The sequence below is a fragment of the Saimiri boliviensis genome, chromosome 1, assembly GCF_048565385.1.
Source record: "Saimiri boliviensis isolate mSaiBol1 chromosome 1, mSaiBol1.pri, whole genome shotgun sequence".
Taxonomy (NCBI): domain Eukaryota; kingdom Metazoa; phylum Chordata; class Mammalia; order Primates; family Cebidae; genus Saimiri; species Saimiri boliviensis.
Window position 1 is genome coordinate 187,817,622 of NC_133449.1, and position 24,492 is coordinate 187,842,113.

General features: G+C 38.3%; 1 protein-coding gene across 1 annotated transcript; it reads right to left on the reverse strand.

The window, feature by feature from the left end:
• Nucleotides 1–225: 225 nt before the first annotated feature.
• ZNF475 (zinc finger protein 475) lies at nt 226–24,492 on the reverse strand. Its single transcript, XM_003920659.4, has 3 exons — nt 24,408–24,492; nt 3,807–3,987; nt 226–393 (listed from the first exon to the last, which is right to left on the reverse strand). The coding sequence occupies exons 1-3, from the start codon at nt 24,438–24,440 to the stop codon at nt 242–244; spliced, it is 366 nt and encodes a 121-aa protein (XP_003920708.1). The 5' UTR covers nt 24,441–24,492; the 3' UTR covers nt 226–241.

Below are 24,492 nucleotides of genomic sequence, written 5' to 3' on the forward strand. Positions count from 1 at the left end.
TGAAGTGGTCCCCAGCGTGCCTATGCATATGCAGCTGCTTGTTAAAACCGGAGCACTTGCCCAACTGCGTAATAGTGAGCGACGCTTGCAACACCAAGGAGCCTCCCCTGCTAGACCAGCCCTTGGTCAATTCTAGTTTTTCTCATTTCCCCTCATCACCTCCTTTTTTTCCTTCCCATTCTATCCCAATCTCTTTCAAAGGGATTAATTCCTGTAACACTTCAGTAGAGAGAAAAGGGCTTTACTTGGCGGCTTTGGGTTTACAAGATCGTTGGTGAACAATCAGTCTGTCTGGCAGGAAGGTACGCCCACAAACATTACAGGGAACCAACTGGCTCTGGGCACTTGTCCAAGCAGCTTCATTTAAAGCGTCCAGATCATAGAAGCCTTTGGCTGGAAAGTTAACGGAAAAAAGGAAAAGGAAAAAAAGAAAAATGATAACAAAAAAGAAAAGGGAAAGAAAATAGTAAAATGGATCAGTTTTTATTCAGGAGAACCATATTCTACTTTCTATGGAAAATATTTTCAGGAAATACCTGTTGACTGAGTATTTTAAACAAATCATATTACTTTTGCCTCCAAAAAAGAAAGAAGTGCTGCTCTCTCTTTCAAGGTTTGAGTAAAGTTAACTAGGAACCAAGCAGAGGCTTTTCAGTCTTTGGATTTTAAAAAGGGAAAGATGTTGTTTTACATGATACGCATTCTTCACTAATTATTCACATCCTTGCACACACATTATTATCTTGCAGATATAACTTTTGGCCTTCTTTCAGTTGACTCTAAATATAAGCTTATGACGGGGAATTAGCATGTATTCGTGTTTTCCTTTTCTGCACTCCTTCAGTGGAAATTTTTTAGAAGCCAAAACTGACAGTTGAGAGTGAATTAAGATGAATTATATCTCCCAAACTTATGTCTTCATGGTGGTAAACTCAGAGATTCTTTAAGTAATCAAAGTGGAGAATGCAAACCGAATAATCTGACAAAAAGATGCGTCCTTAAGAAAATAACAAAGACAGATGAGAAGTGTATAATATTCATTGGCAGAACGTAGGGAAAAAAAGCATATGGATTTACTTTAGAGCAACAACGTGGGATTTAGCTTTAATAAACCTTAGTTAAATAGAATGACTTTAGTACATTAAATTGACTATGTCTTAGAATCACTGAAAATAGGCCCCCGAAAAGTAACAAGGCACTCAAAAACATATTACTTAGCTTTTATCTTCGGCACAGCAGAGATTACTTTGTTAAAGCCTAGGCAATTCTCAGATGATTTCTATCGAATGATTCACACAACCACCGTGAACCTTAAATTTTTTTAACATGTCTGCTCATAATGCTCACTTTTTTGCTCCATGGGAATTTAAACCCCAGCAAAGTCTAGTATTTCTTCTTCGGATAAAACAAATGTCACTGTCTGTGTAGGATCTGAATGTGTATTTTGAGTGCTTTGAAAAATAAGAAAAGGATGACACTGACTTTCGCGTTACTCATACGAGTTTTAATATGAACTCAAAAATTCCAGAGTAGTCATTGACTCTCACTTGGAGGTGATTCATCAGTTTCTAAGTGTTTTTGCATAGGGCTTTAACTTCAGACCAAGAAGAAGGGTTATTTGAACCCTATGACTACAATGAGTTCATGGGACAAAAACGGCAATGTGAATTCTTTTTACCGAGAGAGGAAGGGCATCTTCAGAGATAGAAATAACATGGGACTGAGAGGAAGACTTCAGGGAGGTGCAGTTACAGGACCTATCTTTTTCATCTGTAGGCAGTAACGGAATAGCGTACCCACCAGGGCTTTCAGACCAATCAGTCCTCTTACTTCTAGCCTGCCGGTAGTTATGCTCAAGCAGAGAAAGTAACAAAGATCAGAAGGGAAGGAAACAGATTTTGACACCAAATGAGAATTGCTGGGAAGAAAGTTTCAAGGAGGTAAACAATCTGTTTGTAGAAAGTGCTTTAATTTCAGTAGCTGGTTGTTTTCATCTTCAGCTGTTTTCCCACCTGTATGTAAAGTCCTCTTTTTGGCAAGGACTGTGAATAGCTGGGATCCAGCAGCATCTAGAATTTATCATACAATCTAGGCTCTACTTTGTGGGTTGTTACAAAAGTCTCCTTGTGTCGCATCGCTGACACAAGTGTTTTGGACTAATTGACACTAAATTACCTCCAAGGTACTTTTCAGCATTGCAAATCTACAGTTACATAGAAGAATGGATGAACTGAAAGATACTCTTCTTAAAACCAGCCTCGTCCTATGAGATGGTTTAGGAAATCCACTGAGAAAATGACAATGGTAAAAATGTGATAAGCGAGCCTGAGCTTGCATGGCAAAAATATTCCCTTAACTATCCTTACACCCTAAATGAATAAGCAACAGGCTTTGTGATGAGGCCAAACACGGCAGCATAGCTTCAGTTTCATTTGGTTTGCACCATGATTTACAAATAATTAACTGCAAAAAAAAAAAAAAAAAAAAAAAAAAAAGCTGGGTGTGGTGGCTCAAGCCTGTAATCCCAGCACTTTGGGAGGCCGAGTCGGGTCGATCACGAGGTCAAGAGATCGAGACCATTGTGGTCAATATGGTGAAACCCCATCTCTACTAAAAATACAAAAAATTAGCTGGACATGGTGGCACATGCCTGTAATCCCAGCTACTCAGGAGGCTGAAGCAGGAGAATTGCCTGAACGCAGGAGGAGGAGGTTGCAGTGAGCTGAGATTGCGCTATTGCACTCCAGCCTGGGTAACAAGAGTGAAACTCCGTCTCAAAAACAAAACAAAACAAAACAAAAAACTAGACATTTTATACAGATATCTAGATTTCTAGTTTGTGTTATTGAAAGATACAAGCACATTGGACTAAATTTCTTAATGATAACACCAGTGGGAACTGGGCAGCTGCTTATCTCTAGAGTGAGCTGATGCGCCCCAGCTCATCATAGCCCCACCTCCCCTTTGTTGCAGGCACAGAACAGTACACTGACGAGTGGACCTGGTGAAAATTCGAGTTTGGTACCTCTGCTCTGTGAACAATAAGACACATTCATATTTGGAAGCATGACTTTGGATGTTTCCAAGGATTTTTTTTTAAAGTTTCTCATATACATATATACATACGTTTTTGTTTGTTTGTTTGTTTGTTTGTTTTTGAGACGGAGTTTTGCTCGTTTCCCAGGCTGTAGTACAATGGTGCAAACTCGGCCCACCGCAACCTCCGCCCCTGAGTTCAAGTAATTATCCTGCCTCAGCCTCCCGAGTAGCTGGGACTACAGGTTGCGCCACCATGCCCAGCTAATTTTTTTTTTTTTTTTTTTTTGTATTTTTAGTAGAGATGGGATTTCGCCATGTTGACCAGGATGGTCTTGATCTCTTGACCTTGTGATCCACCCGCCTTGGCCTCCCACAGTGCTGGGATTATAGGCATGAGACACTGTACCTGGCCCAAGTTTCATATTTTTTTAAAGTTTAATTTATTTTTATTTTAAGTATTTTATTATTTATTTTAAATTCAAAGGGTTTGATGATATGTGAAAGTAACTTTGGGAAATACAGTAAATTCCCATAGATCCCACTCTTGCACAGTATTGCCAGGACATAGTGTCTTTATGTCTCAGCATCAGAAGACAATACTTCGGACAGGCATCCTAGAACTGTATTTCTTATTTGGCTATAACCAAGGCAGTAAATGTTGCTGATTTTGGTTGTTTGAACAAGTAAAAAACAATACTTCTGCTCTTATTAGTTTAGAGAGAAAAGTCTCCCCTTATGCACTCAAATCTTTTTTTCTAGGAACTTACCAGTAATGTTTCTGACTTCTGGTTTTTTAGGTACTGGTCTCCTCAACTCTTTAGGCAGCAAGTTGTTTTCATTATGCCATTTTTTCAGACATTGTGGCTCATGAATGCTGATAGATTTTGTTCCATATTCACGACCACAAATGTAGCAAACAACTGTTGGTGGACGTCGTATCATTGTTGGCTGCAAGTAATATAAAATATCTGTTACATAAAGCTTAGAATTGGAAATCATATTTTAAAATGATACTATGCTTAAGTTAGCTGGAAAATCAACGTGACTAAAAAAATATCCCCACCAGTCTGGTGACTTTATCTTTTTGGCAATTAAAAGATTAAATTATATTATTTGAGTAATCGGGATTGGGGTGAGTATATGGGCTTGGGATGAAATAGAGAAGAGTTAACCAGAATTCTTCATATTGGTACTATATAAATTATATTTTCTCATTTAATAAATATTGATTGAATGCCTTCTGAATATTATATCCAAGTCACTATGCTGGGAGAATACAAAGACAAATCAGATATAATTCTTCCTCTCAATAACATCAGACCCTAGTACACCCATACATTTGAGAAGAAAAGTAATAAATGTCAATGGAAAGTTTATAACAGACATTGTTGACACGATTATGCCTGCCCACACTTGAACAACTTTCTACTGGGAGCACTTGTGATTCTTTGCCTTTTTTGATCTAGTATGATCTGCCCACAGCAGAGCAGCTCATCAATTGCAGATGAGAGTTAGTGAATAAATACCCAGCTTACTCACCAAATTTGATTTCATACAGTCTTCCAGAAGTCCCCAGAGGGACTGAACCACAGTCACTTGTTAACACACTGTCTAGGCTTCATTCTTTTACCTGTCTCTCTTTCTATTACATTACTGGGGCATTCTGATATCACCTCCCAAATAAACTACTTGAACTCAAATTCTTTTCTTAGTTTTCTTGTTCTTAGGAGAACCAAATCTAAGGGAGAGTTAATGATAAGATGCAGTAGAGAAATTCAGCCTCTGTCTAAGATAGAGAAAAGTGCAAGAATCATTGCTTCCACCTAAACAATGACAACAAATTGAATCGCTTACAGAATCATAATTTTTGAGCCCATTAGAGACTCAAAGCTGCAAAATAAATAGATGAACAAAAACACCTCCCTAAGTTTAAAGATAGATCAATAGTACCAAGAAAAATCCTCCAAACTCCAAACTTTATATGAGACCTAATTGTCTGCCACCAGAAAAGGGCAGAGTAGCTGAATGTAAACCCCTCTAAGGTGCAGGCATTCAGGGACTGTCTATATATACTCTCCTACTCACCGGTTCTTACACTCAGTGATAGGAGGTGACAATCTGACACAGGGGAGAGGAAGGGCATTGATGGAAGCCTCCATCATTTTAGGAACCCAGAGCCTGTCTAAATCTGAGGATAGAGCTATAGAAAGGCCTTGCACAGAGTACCAGGTAAGACAGTCTAATGCTGATGGAGGGGTAGACGCACTAAAAGAGACTCCTTCTGTGTTTTGGAGCATATAGATCAATAGAAAAATGCAACAGGAAAACTGAGATGATCTCTTGTATCCAGGCCTTATGCCAAGTACAGGTGAGGGCAGTTTTCCACCAGGGAAATTTAAAGCCCGTAGTGTACTGAACATAACTAAAGCAAAAACAAAGTTCAAACCCTGTTATACGACAAACGACACTGGCACAACCACTTATACTGACAGCCTGACAGAAGGGACAGCATGCTTACTTCTGAGTATGTGTATAATTTACCTCGGAATATACTGTCCTCTTAAGCACAATATACAACATTTAATCAAAATTATACAAAGTGCAGGTACATACACATACACATATGTGGAAAATAGGATTTATCATCATTAGTGCAATACTAAATACTAAATATAACCAGTCCTAGATATAATACTGAATATATATAAAAAATTATTTAAAAATAATTGTACTAAGTAAGTTAAAGGATCTATAGGAAAAGGAAAATAGCATGAGTAAATATAGGAAAAATCCCAGTAGAGAGATAAAAAGTAGAGAGAAAATTATTTTAAAAAAACAATAGGGAATCCTAAAATGAAAAACCTTATATCAGAGATGAAATATTAATTTAATAAATTTTTCAGCCAAAGCCCACACCAAAGAAAGAATCAATCTCAAGAGAAGATGATCCAAACTGTTAACACAGAGAGAAAAATGGATGAAGGAAAAAAAAGGGAACACACGGAATGGCCTAATATATGTATATAATTGGAGTCCAAAAGCAAGAGAAAAAAATGGAGGAAAGAAATAGGTAAAGAGATGACAGCTGAGGATTTTCTAACATTAATGAGATAAACATATCCAAAAATCTAAGAAAAATCTAAGCAGAAGGTCTTTTTTGTTAAATGGAGCTAGCCAAACATCAGAGTGAAACTGTCAAAAACCAAAGATAAACTTGAAAGTGAAAACAGAAAAAATATGTAGAAGCAAACAATAAAAGGAAGAATGATAAGAATTTCAGATGATTCCTCCTCAGGAAAAAGTGGAGGCCAGGAAACAATGGAATGACATTTTTTAATGTTAAAAGGAGGAATAAAAACACTACTGTGTCAATTTAGATTTCTATATCCAGTAAAAATATCCTTCAAAACTGAAGATGAAATAAAGATATCTTTGGCTAGACAAAAGGTAAAATAATTCATCTTTCATCTTTGGCAGGCTTTCTCTAAAAAAAAAAAATGTTAAAAGAAGTTCTAAGTGCTGAAAGCAAAATATTAGCTAGAAATCTGGTTCTATAAGAAGGAATGGGAATACTATAAAATAAAAATAGGTCAATAAATTAAAATAACCCTTTAGATAATATTCTCAATTTTTGTACATATATATTATGAAATCTTTTAGATCATGGCTTTTTAAAAAATAAAAATAGGCCTGGCGCAGTGGCTCAAGCCTATAATCCTAGCACTTTGGGAGGCCGAGGCGGGTGGATCACGAAGTCGAGAGATCGAGACCATCCTGGTCAACATGGTGAAAACCCGTCTCTACTATAAATACAAAAAATTAGCTGGGCATGTTGGCATGTGCCTGTAATCCCAGCTACTCAGGAGGCTGAGTCAGGAGAATTGCCTGAACCCAGGTGGCGGATGTTGCGGTGAGCCGAGATCGCGCCATTGCACTCCAGCCTGGGTAACAAAAGCGAAACTCCATCTCAAAAATAAATAAATAAATAAATAAATAAAAATATAGGCCAAGGCAGGTAGATCATGAGATCAGGAGTTGAGACCAGCCTGGCCAACACAGTGAAACCCCATCTGTACTAAAAATACAAAAGTTAGCCAGGCATGGTGGCACATGCCTGTAGTTCTAGCTACTCAGGAGGCTAAGGCAGGAGAATTGCTTAAACCTGGGAGGCAGAGGTTGCAGTGAGCTGAGATCGTGCCACTGCACCCCAGCTTGGGTGACAGAGTGAGAAGTCTTCTCAAAAAAAAAAAAGAATTGATGTGTAAATATAAATTCATAATATATATATATTCATAATATATGTATACATATATAGGTGTGTATATTTATGTATATGTATACATATGTACATGTATACATTAATCCAAAAAGACAATTTAGGGAAGGAGAAAAACATTGATTCTGTTCTGGATTTGTTGAGTTTGAGATAATTGTAGAATTTAAATGAGTAAGTCCAGCCAAAACAGGAAATATAGGCCTAAAAATGCAATTCATTCATTACAGAGCTATTCACACAGAAAAAAAATTTAAACCAGGAAAATTCTATTAAAAGGGAGTATGTAAAAATATATGGGGAAAAATGGGGGGAGAATATTTATAGTAAAGATATTGGACAAGGGAAATTATAGCCAGAAAACATAAAGAAAGGCTCAAATTTGCAGTTAAAGAAACAGGGCATGCAGACAAAAGATTCCATTCAGAATCTGGAAACATTTCTGGTTTCCAGAAATATGGTGTCATCAACCTTGTCAGATGCTACAAAGAGAAAAGGCTATTGGATTGAGTTATCAGTGGATTCCATACCAGTGACTTTTGAGAGGTTAGTTCCAAAGAAATGGTAAGGGTAAAGGCTAAATTGTTAGGAGTTAAAAATTATGTCAAGGAAAAGAACAATACGCTTCCAAAAAACTTGCAGAAAAGAAACTTGAGAGATAAGCAAAGTGGAAGAAAGGTTTGTTTTGTTGTTGTTTATAGGATAGAGAGGTCTTAGGCAGAGAGGAAAAGATTATAGGCCTACCATAAAATGGGATAACTAAAAATCACAGAGGAGGCAGTAGAAGATGAGATTAAGGGTATAATTGGAGTTGTTAGCCTCTGAGAAAAGGGAATGAAGGAAAGTTAGAGAAAGGCAAATGGCATTTGTAGAGAAATGCGGAATTGGTAGAGCTCATACATGGACTCAGTCTTCTAAGTATGAGGCAAAGTGATCTTCAGAAAATGAAGAGATTTGGATTCTGGGAAATAGAATAGTGAAAGATGCTGAGATTAGGCACTCTGGGGAATTACTAATGATTCAATTAGGGAAGAATATTCACTGAATAATGGAAAAGACATAGTTACCTGCAGCTGCAAGAAATTTTGTTGGAATTAAATGACCTTTTTTCAATAAGCTCTTTAGTAGCACCAGGTGGCATGAAAACAGAAACAAATCAAGCTGTCTGTGTGGTCTCCTTTGGGGCAAGAAAACTTGGTAAGTGTGTATGTCTTAGAATCAGCCTACTTTTAACTATAACTATTGGGACTTTCACCTTGCATAGAGAGAAATCAAAACCAGAAGGAAACACATTTATGATTTCTATTACCAGAAACAAAAAGAGATTTTAGATAAGTAAAACCACAGTTAACATAGATCAAGCAAAAAGGGAAAATAGAGACTCCCTGGGTGACTGAAGTTTTTATAAAAGGGTATTATTTGAAGTGGAATATTTTATTCTATTATTCTATACCATCTTATGCCAATAAACTGTCTACATTGATCAAAATAACTAAGTAGTTGTTGATCCTTCTTTTTCTCAGCTATATGGTAGGTTCTAACAATTGAAAAGTGACTTTAAAAATATTTGGGAAATTCAAGAAAGACTTAAGAGAAAGTACAAAGCATACGCAACAATTTTCAAGACATTTAAATGTTCCTTACTAATTTTTACGTGTTTATTTATATTTGAAATGTTAATTAAATGCAGACTTTTAGTTTAAAATGAGGAGTTATTCTTTTTACTTTGAAAATAGCGAATTTAATAAAATTTCATATGGAAAGTATGAGCCAAATCCAGTATTTAACTAAGCATATTAGCAAAATAAATGGCATGGGTCATAAATGAAGACATTCGTGTCACCCTGTCAGAAGGTTTCCTTTGGAAAACGCTAGAAGAAAACAGGCAGACACCGAGGCCAGAAGACATGGAGAGAACAACTGAAAGGGATGTGGGAGAAAATTAATACCATAAAAAGGCAAAGATGTTCTATATTATATTTTCCAAAGCTTCCTCCATCCTCTGTATTTGTGGCTGAACTTCAGTTGAACCTGCAATATACTTCATATTCTTAGGTTTTGAGCGTCTTACTCCTAAGCTATGCTCTAGTGAAGCACATACAACCTAGCCACAGCAGAAGCAAAAAACACATCCACATGGGTCTGAACAAAGATAAGACCTATTTTATTTTTTGCTGATTTTACAATGGTCAGTCTGAAACTTCCAGGGAAAACTGAGCAATCTCCAACTTGTGGTTATTGCTACTGCCCCAGCTGCCAAGGTTTTCCTATTTGGTCTTTTTCTCCAGTCCAGGGTTTTCCTATTTGGCCTTTTTCTATTTTTTCTTTTTCTTTTTCTTTCTTTTTTTTTTTTTTTTGAGAAGGAGTTTCGCTGGAGTGCAATGGCGCGATCTCGGCTCACTGCAACCTCCGCCTCCTGGGTTCAAGCAATTCTCCTGCCTCAGCCTCCTGAGTAGCTGGGATTACAGGCACGTGCCACCATGCCCAGCTGATTTTTTGTATTTTTAGTAGAGACGGAGTTTCACCATGTTGACCAGGATGGTCCCGATCTCTCGACCTCGTGATCCACCCGCCTCAGCCTCCCAAAGTGCTGGGATTACAGGCTTGAGCCACCGTGCCCGGCCTGGCCTTTTTCAAATAGAAGTGGATATGTGGGGGATGGAGAGAAGGAACAGAAAGAAGAGACCATAGCTCTGGCAGAAACAGCAGAAAGCCGCCCCCCCCCCCACCTTAGCAAATGTGTAGTCTGTAGCTTTCAGTGGCATGGCATAACAGAGCAAGGGGGGCAGTGGAAGGGTACCCAAGGAGGTTATGTGAGGGCTGGGTGCCCTGTCTGTGGAGGGCCTGGCCAGGACCAGCCAACTCCAGGAAAGCGCTATCAAAAGAAGGCAAAGAGGAAGTTGGTAAGTGTGAGGTAGCTGAAGAACAAAGAATTAGATCAACAGTTTTCCTGTAACATTTCAGATAGTATTTTGCTGGTGTGGCATTACTTTTCCAACATCGAGGTAAAAGACATTTACAAAAAGCTAATCACTAAATCTCTGTAAGTGCACATAAAAGTCTATCAGGGCTCATCGCAATTTTGTTTTTGTCCTCTCAGTTTCCTGGGAAAGTTGATTTAGGCTAGATATAGACAGGCACTTGAACACTTTAGGGAAAGCTTTTAACTTGAATCCACCAATTTTTCATATGTTTTCAATTATTTTTCTGGCCACTATTGGAATTATATTATTTTCCACACAGCATCTTTTTCTTCTGTTAATGTCTTTTCTCTGTCAGGAACACTTCATGTTCAGTGTTTTAGCCCAGGTTTTGTGTAACACAAAGGGAAGTGGATATTTAACTTTTATCCTAATTATTGCATATAACCTGGCATCCATCCATTCATTGTTACTGTTTAAAATAAATAGTCATAATATCACTATTAAAGCAGGGGAGAAAGAGTAAGGACCAAGAAAAGAGGCTGATTTGTTGGAGAACCTTAAGTGAGGTTTGGATAAAAGAGAAATGGACATAGTTGCTTCAGAAAATCAAGACTAGAATACCTATATTTCAGATAGGTTCAAATATCTCTAGATGACCTCTCTGATAGTCCAGACTAAAAGGAAAGCACTGTGTAATACACAACTCAATAACTAACAGAGTTTATAGAAGGAAGTATGACAGGTGGTCAGATGGAAAAAAATATTCCTAGCACTAAAATTATTGCATGAATTTTAGTAAAAGATACAATGAAAACTAAAATGGAAGTCATTACTAGTAGTTTTACAAAATATCAGACACACTCCACATTTGTTCATTTCTTATACTAATTCTACAGAAGATACGAAGTGGTAACTTGTAGTGTGAAAGTATAGTTTTGTGATGTTATTTATAGGGGAGTTCAGAGAATTTGATACAAGCATCCCCTTGTACAATAGAAATTGGTAAGAAATGTTTATGGAACAATAGTCTTTGAAAATCTGATTAGCGTAATGGTGATCTCCACAGAAAAAGGTATATGTATACTGTTAGCCCCAGGAAGAGAGCTACTGGGCTTTTAGGCAGAGCCAAATTTTTTCTTCAAATAGATGATTTGTTGCTAATGGGGCCATTTGGCACCATTTAAATGGCTCAGAAAGTTCTGAGTTGAAGCATCCAAGAACTTATGAAATATACCATATCTGGCGTTAGGGTGATTCTAAGCACTGTTTTCCCTAGAGTAGTCCTATGATATACCTATTGTCTTTGCTAATATTAATAGCTCTTCTTTTACTCCCTAAAATATCTCTGTTTAGTAAATACATGATGTAGCCACTCTACCTCTGATCCTGTTTGAAAAACATTAGCTAATATAAGCAATCAAGGAATGAGACAACAACAAAAAGCTAAAAAATATCAAGTTTGTACTGAAATATTGACAATTAATCTACTTACATCATAGGAAGCAAAATAACTATAGAAATTATAGCGGCTGTGCCCTGTGGTTCAATTCTGTAATCCCAGCACGTTGGGAAGCCAAGGTAGGTAGATTGCTTGAGCCCAAGAATTTGAGACCAGCTTGAGCCTGAGCAATATAGTGAGACCCCATCTCTACAAAAAATATAAAAATTAGCTGGGCGTGGTGGCACATGCCTGCATTTCCCAGCTACTAGGAGGCTGAAGTGGGAGGATCATCTGAGCCCAGGAGGCTGAGGCTGCAGTGAGCTGTGATCGCACCACCACACTCCAGTGTGAGCATCAGAGTGAGACCCTGTCTCAAAAAAAAATTATACAGAAGGGAATATAAAATTAATTATCAAAATTGGCAAGGGAAGGAACAGTACAAAGAAGTTAATGACATTAAGTTCCTTACCTTTCATGTGAAACAGTCAAATGAAGCAGTGTAAAATTAAAATATGAAGTTAATGTTTTGCAAATCCTTTAATAATTACCTTTAAAAAAACTTCAGTGGTTCCTTTTTAAAACTAGAATTTTAGTGAATAAATATTATCCTGAAGTTCAGCAAAATTATTAGTTTCACTTTGGTGTCTTTTTGTCAAATCCAAGTAAATTAAATGTATCTCTACAAATAACAACTTGCACAAAATTATCTCACTTCTGTGAAAACATATGCATGTCTACTTATGTATGTCTGTGTACATGGATGCCTGGAATGATAATCACTAAGGTCAAATTAGGGGATTCTACAGTAACTTCTATACTTTTTTAATGGCTTGAATTTGATCATGAATTTGTGTCATTTTTATACTAAAAAGTAATAAGAAAGAATACCAGCTCTAGAGTCAAAACTTAATCTGGGTTAGGTAATAAAATCAGCCCTAAAGGTAAAATAGTGCAGACTAAATTACTTTCTGAAAATTCCTTAAATAACTCATAAAAGATATTAAAAGATTATGCATATAATACAGTTTTGTATTATAATAAACTAGTAGTTGGAATTAGCATTAATATTAGGAATGAATATGGCTTTGCTTTGCATAGCATAAAATTACAATGCTATGGCATAATAAGAAATGTATACTTGATCTCTGCACCTACTTCCTGACACAGAGATCTCAAAACCCTTATAACTTCTTGAAAGATAGCAGCTCTTAAAATGGTATTTGGTCCTTTTCCCTCTGTTTCTGAAACAAGAGCTTCTAAGACTCTTGGAATCCCTGGAAGTGATGAGTATCTTTTTGCATGCTAAAGAATGACTGGTAGCTGGGATCCCCAGACAACTTAAAGATTCAGATTCCAGCTGGCTGCCAGAAAGACCAAGGCCTGATGAGCAGGCTGGAATTTCAGCTCTACTCACTGACCTCTGAGGAGGGAAGAGGAGCTGGGGATTGAGCTAATCACTAATGTTCAATTATTTAATCAATTATCCCTATGTAATGGAATCGCCATAGAAATTCCAAATGAAAGGGTTCAACGAGCTTCCAGGTTGGCCAACACATTGAGGTGCTGGGAGGATGGCACAGCCAGAGAGGTCACAGAAGCTCCACGCCATCTGAACCCCATACCTTGCCCTATGTACCGCTTCATCTGGCTGTTCATCTGTATCATTTATAGTAAACTGCTAACATAAATAACACGATAAAGTGTTTCTCTGAGTTTTGTGACCTGTTATAGCAAATTATTGAACATGAAGGGAGGAAATCCATGGGATTTCCATAGAATTCCTGGGAAATCCAATTTCTAGCCAAGTTGACAGAAGTATGAGTAACCTGGTGACCCAGTAGTTGTGATTGGCTTCTGAATCTGGGTGGTTAGTGTCAGATTTGAAGCATAGGACAGCACTCAGTTGTCTGGAGAATTGGAGAACTGGTTGTTGCTGTGGGGGAAAAAATCCACTCATTTGGTGTCAGAAGTGCTGTCAATAGAGAACATTTTTCTTTTAAACACAAAGTAAAATACTTACAGTACTTTAAGTTACATTATTCCAAGACTGTTTTATGTTGCTAATTGTTTGTAGTTGAATACATATCAGTTAAATAATTGCATGATGAAACATAATTGAAATCCCAGAATTCTTCTCCGTTAGTTTAAAAAGCAGGACCAAATGTCTGGAAAGATAATCTCAGGAAAAGATTTGGTATGAGTTCATTTCCACCATAAGATAATCCTAAATACAGCTCTTCCAGATATTTTAATTTGGTCTAAGCTGTTTCCTGGGCTTGAATGCATTAGTTAAGAAATGAACTCACAAGTAGCTAAGTGGGGCTGTATAGTACTGGTCATCTCATCATGAAAAGTGAAGATCAAAAGGAAAATTTGGTGATGGATGAACCAGACCATCCCATGGATCCTGTATTGCCCATTCTAACTGGATCGATATATAATTTTCATCTTCTCAACTATCTCCCTTCCCGACTGGACTGTTTTATGCAAACTTGACCTATCTAATATGATCTCAGTAATTTTATGGCTCTCTGTGGCTACAGAGTCAAGTCTAACACTTCATGCTGACTTAAGCCATGGCCAATCTTAGCCCCATGAAACACATCTTTGAGCCACACCAAACTGAACACTATTCCTCAAGCCGGAGGCCACAGTCCTCAACTTCGCTGCTTCCATGCCTTTGTTGGTCTACTCTCTCCAGCACCAAGCTGAAGGTTGTGGCGAATCCCAATCCTTAACTCTCCTAGTTATGGAGACAAACATATAAACTATTAATTTACAAGACAAAATGTGCAAGTGTCATGATAGGGAGACATAGTGCCATAGGAGCCTGAAGCAGGAAGAACGGGAAGCATTTTGATCAGAAGCCAATGAAGTGGATGATATCTGAAGTGGGTATATTGAATGACAGAACTGTACTGGAGAGGAGAACTCCCTCAGACAAACTGCTAAACAATGGAACCTTTTCAACAACTGTTTAATAGGACTGTAGTATGTGAGTATGAAAGCTGTAATGCCCATAATGAAAACAAGAAGACTGCTTAGAGGAAATGTATAACTAAGGATCAATCTGTTTGACATAGGATGGAAACACGAGTAGTCAGACCTTGAGAAAGTAGTTGAAGGTTGCCACCTTTTCTAAGTATTTCCCCTGACCCCCTGCCTTTCCACCTTGGCCCAGACCCCAAGACTTCATCCTCCCGTCAGAATAGTGGAGTAGAGATTTGACAAATAATACTAAAAGAAAGGGGTTCCTTTTTTTCTTTTTTTAAATTATACTTTAAGTTCTGGGGTACATGTGCAGAACGTGTAGGTTTGTTGCATAGGTATACACATGCCATGGTGGTTGGCTGCTCCCATCAACCCATAATCTACATTAGGTATTTTTCTCCTAATGCTATCCCTCCCCAGCCCCCCAAGACCCAACAGGCCCCAGTATGTGATATTCCCCTTCTTATGTCCAGGTGTTCTCATTGCTCAACTCCCACTTGAGTGAGAACATGCAGTGTTTGGGTTTCTGTTCCTGTGTTAGTTTGCTGAGAATGATGGTTTCCAGCTTCATTAATGTCCCTGCAAAGGACATGAACTCATCCTTTTTAATGGCTGCATAGTATTCCATGGTGTATATGTGCCACATTTTCTTTATCCAGTCTGTCATTGATGGGCATTTGGGTGGGTTCCAAGTCTTTGCTATTGTGAACAGTGCTGCAATAAACATACATGTACATGTATCTTTATAGTAGAATAATTTATAATTCTTTGGGTATATACCCAGTAATGGGGTTGCTGGGTCAAATGGTATTTCTGGTTCTAGATCCTTGAGGAATCACCACGCTGTCTTTCCACAACGGTTGAACTAATTTACACTCCCATCAACAGTGTAAAAGCATTTCTATTTCTTCGCATCCTCTCCAGCATCTGTTGTCTCCTGACTTTTTAATGATCGCCATTCTAACTGGCATAGATAGTATCTCATTGTGGTTTTTATTTGTATTTCTCTGATGACTGGTAATGATGAGCTTCTTTTCATATGTTTGTTGGCTGCATAAAAGTCCTCTTTTGAGAAGTGTCTGTTCATGTCCTTCAGTCACTTTTTCATAGGGTTGTTTTTTATTTATTGCAACTTTGTTTAAGTTCTTTGTAGATTCTGGATACTAGCCCTTTGTCAGATGGATAGATTGCAAAAATTGTCTCCTATTCTGTAGGTTGCCTGTTTACTCTGATGATAGTTTCTTTTGCTGTGCAGAAGCTCTTTAGTCTAATTAGATTCCACTTGTCAATTTTGGCTTTTGTTGCCATTCCTTTTGGTGTTTTAATCATGAAGTCTTTGCCCATGCCCAATACCTGAATGGTATTGCTTAGGTTTTCTTCTAGAGTTTTTATGGTTTTAGGTCTTATGTTTAAGTCTTTAATCCACCTTGAGTTAATTTTTGTATAAGGTGTAAGGAAGGGGCCAGGTTTCAATTTTCTGCATATGACTAGCCAGTTTTCCCAACACCATTTCTTAAATAGGGAAACCTTTCCCCATTGCTTGTTTTTGTCAGGTTTGTCAAAGATCAGATGGTTGTAGATGTGTGGCATTATTTCTCAGGCCTCTGTTCTATTCCATTGGTCTATATGTCTGTTTTGGTACCAGTACCATGCTGTTTTGGTTACTGTAGACTTGTAGTATAGTTTTAAGTCAGATAGTGTGATGTCTCCAGCTTTGTTATTTTTGCTCAGGATTGTCTTGGCTATATGGGCTCTTTTGTGCTTCCACATGAAATGTCTTTCTATGATAAGAGAGCTGCATCAGTCAAGTTGTTATGCTATTTTGGAAAGTAGAGAAAGGGCAATTTTGGTGATTGTGTTGAGCCCTGAATGCAAGGATGAGGACTTCATATCTTTGAGACATAATCAGATTAAGAAATAGGCCAGATGGGACAATTTATAATTTTTATATACTAAACCATCTTGGTTATCCCATTTTGGAGAGATGTAAATTGGTTCTGCCTGCACTAAAGTAGACAACACTCTGAAGTCACAATAAAAAACATGAATGTGGCCGGGTGTATTGACTCATGCCCATGATCCCAGCACTTTGGAAGGCCAAGGTGGGCAGATCACCTGAGGTCAGAAGTTCAAGACCAGCCTGGCTAACATGGTGAAACCCCATCCCACAAAAGTGCAAAAATTAGCTGGGCATGATGGCAGGTTCCTGTAATCTCAGCTACTCAGGAGGTTAAGGCAGGAGAATCACTTGAACCTGGGAGGCAGAGGTTGCAGTGAGCTGAGATTACACCATTTTACTGCAGCCTGGGCGACAGAGCAAGACTCCATCTCAAAACAACAACAAAAACAAAATAAAACAAAATAAATGCAACTGGAAACATTCAAAAATAGAGCAACAAAGTTGAATACAGTCATTCAATGGTCTATTACTGGACAATAAAAAAGAACTACTGCTGCTTGCACCAGTAGATGAAACTCAGAATCATTATACTGAAAGAAGCCAAATACAAGAGTACACACTGCATAATTGCGTTTATATAAGATTCAAACTAATCTGTAGATTAGTGGTTGCCTGGAGGCTACAGGTGGAAGTTGGGATAAAGGAGTATAGAAATTTTGGAAGGTAATGAAAATGTTCTATGTCTTGGTTATGGTGGTGGTATAACAGGTTTCTAAAACCATCAGAATTTATTTAATTGCACATGATTAATGGATGCAGTTTATTGTTTGTAGATTATTTCTCAATAAAGCTGATTTTAAAATGCTCATGCACCTACAGTTTAGTGGAGTATTTTTGCATTGCCATGCTCATGCAATGCAGTCAGTTCAAAGTCAGCAGTACACATTGTAAAAGAAATTCCAGAATCAAGTAATGTATTTTAGATATTTTTGCCAGTAACTAGAGAATATTTCAAATGCTCTTCATTCTAAACCCTTTAATTTGTCTCTCAAGAAGTTTTCCTAGTTCAAAAAACAAAACATACAAGCACAAAAGAAAACAAACAAAAAGACCTAGAGAAAATTAGAAAATATTTTATCAAGGCTTTTTCTTTTTCCAAGACATTAAATTTTTTGTTGGAGAAAGTACATTAGGAAGTAACCGCATTTCCATAAAATTTCATCAAGAAAAGCTCAACTCTAGAGTTTCAGGACCTGAGTCCTGCAGCCAGAGATGAATAACAATAGATCAGGACTCTCCCTCTGCACCCATGTGCATGGCATCTTGTCTGTTTGAACCGTCACTGACCAGTTTCTTATCTTCCAAAATAAAAGGAACTTCAGGTTTCATTAGTATTGAAGTGTGTGTGTGTGTGTGTGTGTGTGTGTGTGTGTGTGTGTGTCTGTGCGCGTGCGCGTGTGTGCGTGCATGCGCGCATGCATAAAATACATATAAATTCAGTTAATCCTCATCTACAGTTGATTTTAGGGATACCGAAAGGCTCCCCTTGTATCACACTATTTATTCCTTTATATTTCCTTTGTGATTGCCCTTGTCTACCCTCCAGCCTACAAGTATCTTCTTTAGGGTCATTCAGTTCAAGAAGAGAGAGCTGAGGACTTTGGCTCTAGAAGGGCACAAAAACAATTACCCATCTGCTACCAGGGAATAGAAAAGCCTACTGCATTCATACATTGGAAAGCAGTAATTTGCTAGATTTATTTGTAACCATTACAACAGCAGTAGACCTGTTCTTTTTGATGAGACCATTTTAGTGAGCCTTTGCCAAAGAGCCACATCAAAATGTAAACGATGTTATTACTAAATGTGTATGCAAATGAAATGCCTGTGTCATTTTCCCAAGTAACATGCTTTGTATGTTATTTGGAGATTTTTTTTTAAATGCCGAAAGTTCAGTGCTCTTTTTTGTTTTTGTAGGTCGTATCATACCTACATCAAACCTACATTTTATAGGTTGCATTATTCCTACATCAAAACAGCCATATTCCCTGTGTTCATTTGAGATTCTTCATTAACCTAAGAGTCAAAGAGAACTCGGGGAACCCAGAGGTAAGAGAACGTCGTGCAAGGGAAACAGCCCCTGTAAGCCTGAACTGCGACTTGGAGCAAATTGGAAAAAGGCACTCAGACACTTTCCAATCGTATGGTTGTAATCATTAATCTGTAATAAGACAAGTCACAACATGTAAAATTAAAAAATGGTGACCACGGGGGAGATAGACATGACAATCCTTACCCTGTCTCACAACTGGGCCCAGAGCTGGCCGTGTATGTCAATGTGTACTTTATTTCTCAGACGGAGCGTGACTGGTAACCAGTACAGTGTGCTAGTCCATAAATATCTGGGATGAACCAGATATTTTTTAACGTCAAAAGCCAACAAAACAATAAGACTGTAGATTTTGATACTGCAGTTCTATTGTGAGCAGAAATAAACCAGAGACATCTGCTGGAAACCCAGCTGAGGCTGATTTCACCTGAGACCCGCGCTAAATGGAAACGCATCTGGAGGAAAGTGCTGTCTCTCAATAGGTGATTTAATTGAAGCTCAGATATTGTTGCTCAGAAGTATTTTCTGATGACTGACAATGTTCCAGGGACTGTGCTGGGTACAGAACTGAAGCTGGCCCTAACAGTGGGAATGACCCTATCAAACTCACCGCTTTATTTACTTTCTTTTCTTGTTGTCCCTTTCATCTCAGTCCAATCTCTTTATTTAGAAAATATATTTTTAGCTTTGTCCAAAGCTCTATTTCTGAGATAGTATCAGGTTGACAGGTCCCTATTTGGCATGTGCTAAGCCCATTCACCTGAAATTACTCAAGGTACAGAGGCAGGGTGAGCAGGGACCTGCTGAGAGGAAGAAGCATTTTCCTGACTTCTCTACCCACTAGTATGTTTGAACTCAAACTGATTAGTTTTGAAAACTACTCTCCAGATGTGAACTCTCTCTAGGATCCTGGACTTTTTTGGGAAGCCTTAAATATTCTCAGAAGTTTTGGCTCCCAGGTGTCTGACCCAGAATAATGGTCCTATTGGTCCAGGGACTCCCACAGGTGATCCAAATGGTGGTTGGCCGCTGGGGTGAGTCACCCTCTGCTCGGGTATGAGGTGTGTATGCCCCTGGTCCCTGCACACAGCTATCACACAAACATGTGGCTTCTTCAGCATCCGCAGCTAACTTCTCCTGACCCAGGCATGGGCCTTTACAGCATCTCACCCGGACTACCCAATGGTACTGCCTCCTCTTGGCTTTCTACTCTTGGTCTCAGGTTGCAAGCTGATGGACCAACAGCCATTTTAACCAACAGCCATATTTTTCTGAGCCAGCACAATGTTCTCAAAAGTTTTAAGTGTGAATATCTTTAAGTAAGGCTTACTCTCTAGGATACCACAAGCTCTACCACTGCCTGTTGCCCTCTACATAGCCTGTTCTGCTCCTAAAAGCATTTGAGCTTGTGACTCTGAGCTGCCTATTTTTCCCATCCCTCTCCCTTCTCATGTCCCCAGTAAAAGGTATTTTCCTTATATCTAATTTCTAAGAAATGAACTAACCTTATTTTGTTAATTCTCATTAATATGCCAGTGACTAAAAAGGGTTTGTCACGTATCAAGGGAATCTTTGCATTTTAGCTGAGATCTCCTATAGAGTGAGTGTTTTCACTCAAAACATTGAATCATTGAGGAATTAAAACAAAACATGCCAGGTAATAGGAGAGGTATTTTAGAGCCAAAAAAAAAAAAAAAAAAAAAAAAGCACAGTGACGTGTTAGACATTGCCACGTTGACGATTTCTTGCTCGTTTTGATTTGATTTTAGGTATGATGATAATTACAACAGAACTTGACAGGAAGCTTGAAGCCTATTCTTAAGCAAAAGAAGCTGCACTTTAAGGCATGAGACTGATTTCCAAGATGCTGTGCACACAGGAAGCATGGGTATTCCTCTTGTCATTTACTCTCTGGGGGATTTTTGCTTTCCCTGCTCCCAGCTGGATCCCTGTGGGGGATTTTGCTTTCCCTGCTCCCAGGCTATCAAAACCAGGGCACATTTTGCCAAGGTCTGAGGGAGTTATGTGATTGTGTAGCTATTTGAATGTGTGTTATTTCATCAATAAGTGTTTCTTTCTCCATAATAGAATTAAACCAAGAATTTGGACCTTAGCTTCTGTTTTAGATTTTCCACACTCCTGATTCCTTCCATTAAGCCAAATAATTGAGATTTCTGTGGTAAGTGCATGGGGCATATCATAGAATACAGGAAATTTGGATGGAGGAAGTAAGAGAGTTTCCCTCCCTCCATACTTGATAAAAAAGGCAAACATCTTTTATAAATCCCTGTGTATAATGCAATATTGAACATGTCTAACCAGATGGCATAATGACAGTGAATTACTAGCATTTACTAAGTAACAGGCCCTGTACTAAGCAATTTACATGCTTTATCTCATTTATCCTCATAATAACCCTCTGGGCAGGACTCAATGCCCCTATTTTATAAACCAGGAACCTGAGGCACACAGTGATTATTAAGTGGAAAATCTGTTTTTTACTGCAGAGAGTTGGGTCCTCTGTGAAGGGCGCAGGGAGAAGCTGACAGATGAAATTTTGTCAGGCACCATCCTGGGTCCCTTTGGAGGCATCCTCTCATTCCAACGTCTCACGGTGGAAACTGAGGCTTGGGGAGATTAAGTAGCTTGCTCCAAGATATTTAATTTAATTGTGCATCTATGATCTGAATCTATGTCTGTCTGATTTCAGTTGCTTCTAGAAACATGGGAGATACAGTCATCAGTGGTCAGTGGGGTATCATGCCCTGCCTTACATGTCCAGAGTCAGCCATTGGATAGGACTGGGGTAAAACTAGCAAAACTCTTGCCCTTGCTCTCCCAGCTACCTCAAAATTTTATTCCTTTGAGTCAAACATTGCCTTCTCCTAGATAGGTTTTCAGAATGCAAACAGGCAGTCCTGTGAAAGATGGTTTTCTGTTAAGTTTATAAAATTATCTGATCTCCTTCCATCAATTCCAAGGAGTGGGGGCGGCAGAGGTAGGGAGAGTGCAGAAGGTGCTAAAAGGCAAAGGAGATTAGGATATGAGGCTGGGCCACCAGAGAATCATTTCTTCAAATCAGAATTTTGCCTTCAACCATTTAAAACATAATTTCAACCAACTTGACTGAGGCTGAATGTGTATAATTAAGTTTCTACTCCCTTTGTCACATCTTACGCATGCAGACAAAGTATAAATAGCATTTTAATATATAGGAGTAACTGCATAGTTCAATCCCAATTGCAGAGTTTGACTGACTAGAAACCACTGGTATTTTACATTTACTTCTGGTGTTTTTAAACGATTCTCCCCAAATGTCACATCTGGAAGGATCGTTGTTTGAAATTAAATTGTTTTTGGAAATCACTGGATGCCGCGTAAAAGAATTTCCCAATCCGGCCTGTCTATTGGCCAACTATAAGAGAGTCTGTTACTTGTGATTTGGAGTTTTGTTTTGCTCTTTTAACATAAGAAAGATTTGGCATTCATTTGGAAATGTTGTTTTTATTAAACTATCTTTACGTATTTGGTTTTTTAAAAAGAACTATTGATTTTTCAAATGCATGCTTGACATTTTAGTTATTTAATTGTTAATCTTGAGCTACAAAGCTGGAAAATATAGGTCAAAGAAAGAATTCCAAATTAGACTCTGATTTGGTCTACGTTTCTGAAAGGAATACAATTTCCTAGCTGAAGGTTTTTATTTTATTTTCTCATTTGAGATAAGAACCATTTTTTTGTTTTGTTTTGTTTTGTTTTTCTGATTCCTTAGGACATTGGTTGGAAAGTGAAATGTTTGAGGTAGTGATTAAATGTCTTGCCAGATTCTTGTCTGAAAAGACTTTCCTTGAAGAAAATGGTTGGAGGATGTTCTTGGTGTTTTGCTCTGGTGCTCATCAGTTCGGATACAGGCCTGACTCTCATGCCAGTTGGCTTCTAGGTCACAGGGTAAAATGGAGAAACAAGGGACAATGAGGGAAAGACAAGAAAAACCCATAGGCTGCAGCAGGCACTCCATTTATCCAGTTCATATAATTAGAGAGATAAAAGGAAAGCAAACCCTCTCTGACCTGATCTTGGACCTTGGATTATTTCTAGTGCCTGATTTGTCTACAGCTTACATGGTAGAGAGCATACCACTTAGGGGTGGAGGCCAAGAAAAGGAGTTTTCCTATAAAAAGAAAACTATCACCTTGGATAAGACAAAAAGATTTCTAACTTTAAGAGATTTTTTTTAAAAATTTCCTATCAGAATTGACCCTGATGTCTCCCTATCCTTCGCTTCTACTCTCTGCCTGCAATTTCTTGAAGCTTTAACATGGGACCAGAGATACCTTTATGTTCCCATCTTTTCTGATTAAAGGTAAGCTGGGATATGAGCGCAGCATGGGAGATTTTAAAGATGGGATCGGCTGGGCGTGGTGGCTCACACCTATAATCCCAGCATTTTGGGAGGCTGAGGCGGGCAGATCATGAAGTCAGGAGTTCGAGACCATCCTAGCCAATATGGTGAAACCCTGTCTCTATTAAAAGTACAAAAATTAGCTGGGCATGGTGGTGCATGCCTGTAATCCCAGCTACTTGGGAGGCTGAGGCAGGAGAATTGCTTGAAATCCGGAGACAGAGATTGCAGTGAACTAAGATCATGCCATTGCACTCCAGCCTTGTGACAGAGAGAGACAATGTCTCAAAAAAAAAAAAAAAAAAAAAAAAAGATGGCATTGTGGCATCAGAGCACGTGTGCTTGGGCTGAGAATATTGAGTTTCTAGATTCACTAGCCCTTTCTTCAATTTGTGGATCATTTCTTTCTATGCATAAGACAACCTCATAAAGTAAATGTTAGACAAGAGATGTAAGGAAGAGGAGCATTACACAATATAAAGGGAGAGAATAAGACAGAGTCCTAAGTAAAGATCTCTCAATTCCCCACCTATCCATGTGGCTGAACTTGTGCCTCACACTGAGCAGTGAGATTCTGTTCATGGGACAGTCACCTCTATTTTAATAAGGAATCCTTACAGGTTGTGTTGCAGTGCCTTTGGTGGGGTTCTAAGAATTTTGGAAAAAATTGTAGTTGTTGACCTTAGAATTTGGATTTTTAAGTACTGAAGCTATATCCATTCACTCATTATATAAAGATTGTTCAGGATGCATGATCACTAGGAAATGTGGATGTATGCGTGTTTGGGCTGGAAGCAAGTGACAGGAAGAAGGCTTTGCAAACATACGAAATTAAGCTAGATTAACTTTTTGGAAGTATAACTTTGTTATGGTTTTTGTTCATTGTAGGCCTAAATAATATTTGAATTTATAGTATGTGATCTTCTCTCACAGAAGTTACAGTCAGTATTTTACTTCCCAGAGAAGCAGAACACCACATATAGAAGCCCCAGTGCAAAGAAAGAGCACCTGGTTTTGCTTTGGGCTTTGGGCTCTGCGAGATGGAGTTGTATCTATCACAGTCTCTCTACCCAGCAATATGTGATATATTAAGTCAAGGATGAGTTTTTAAATAATTATATTAGACTGTGATTTGTACAGGTGAATATTATCCTGTAAAATTTTAGATTAGGATTTAATCTAATTTCACCGATGAAGCTGTTGCTATAAAATGTGTAATTCCCCCCACCTTCAATGCTCACGTATTCCACACATGTAATATATATACACAAATTCCCTTGGGTTGGCTTCTGGAGCCAATAGTGTAGAAGAGAACTGGTCCTGTTACCTTAATGTTCTTGTTTGTCGACCTGAGAGCCATGGGATCATAGAATGCTGCCCTGGTATGCAGGCATGGTTGGCACCAAGGAAAG

Coding starts and splice junctions, on each gene's coding strand:
- ZNF475 (XM_003920659.4), bottom strand. CDS start 24,440: ATGGCTCTCAGGTCGACAAACAAGAACATTAAG. Junction 3,988..24,407: donor CGACAAACAAGAACATTAAG/GTAACAGGACCA, acceptor TATTACTTGCAG/CCAACAATGATACGACGTCC. Junction 394..3,806: donor AGAAGTCAGAAACATTACTG/GTAAGTTCCTAG, acceptor TTAACTTTCCAG/CCAAAGGCTTCTATGATCTG.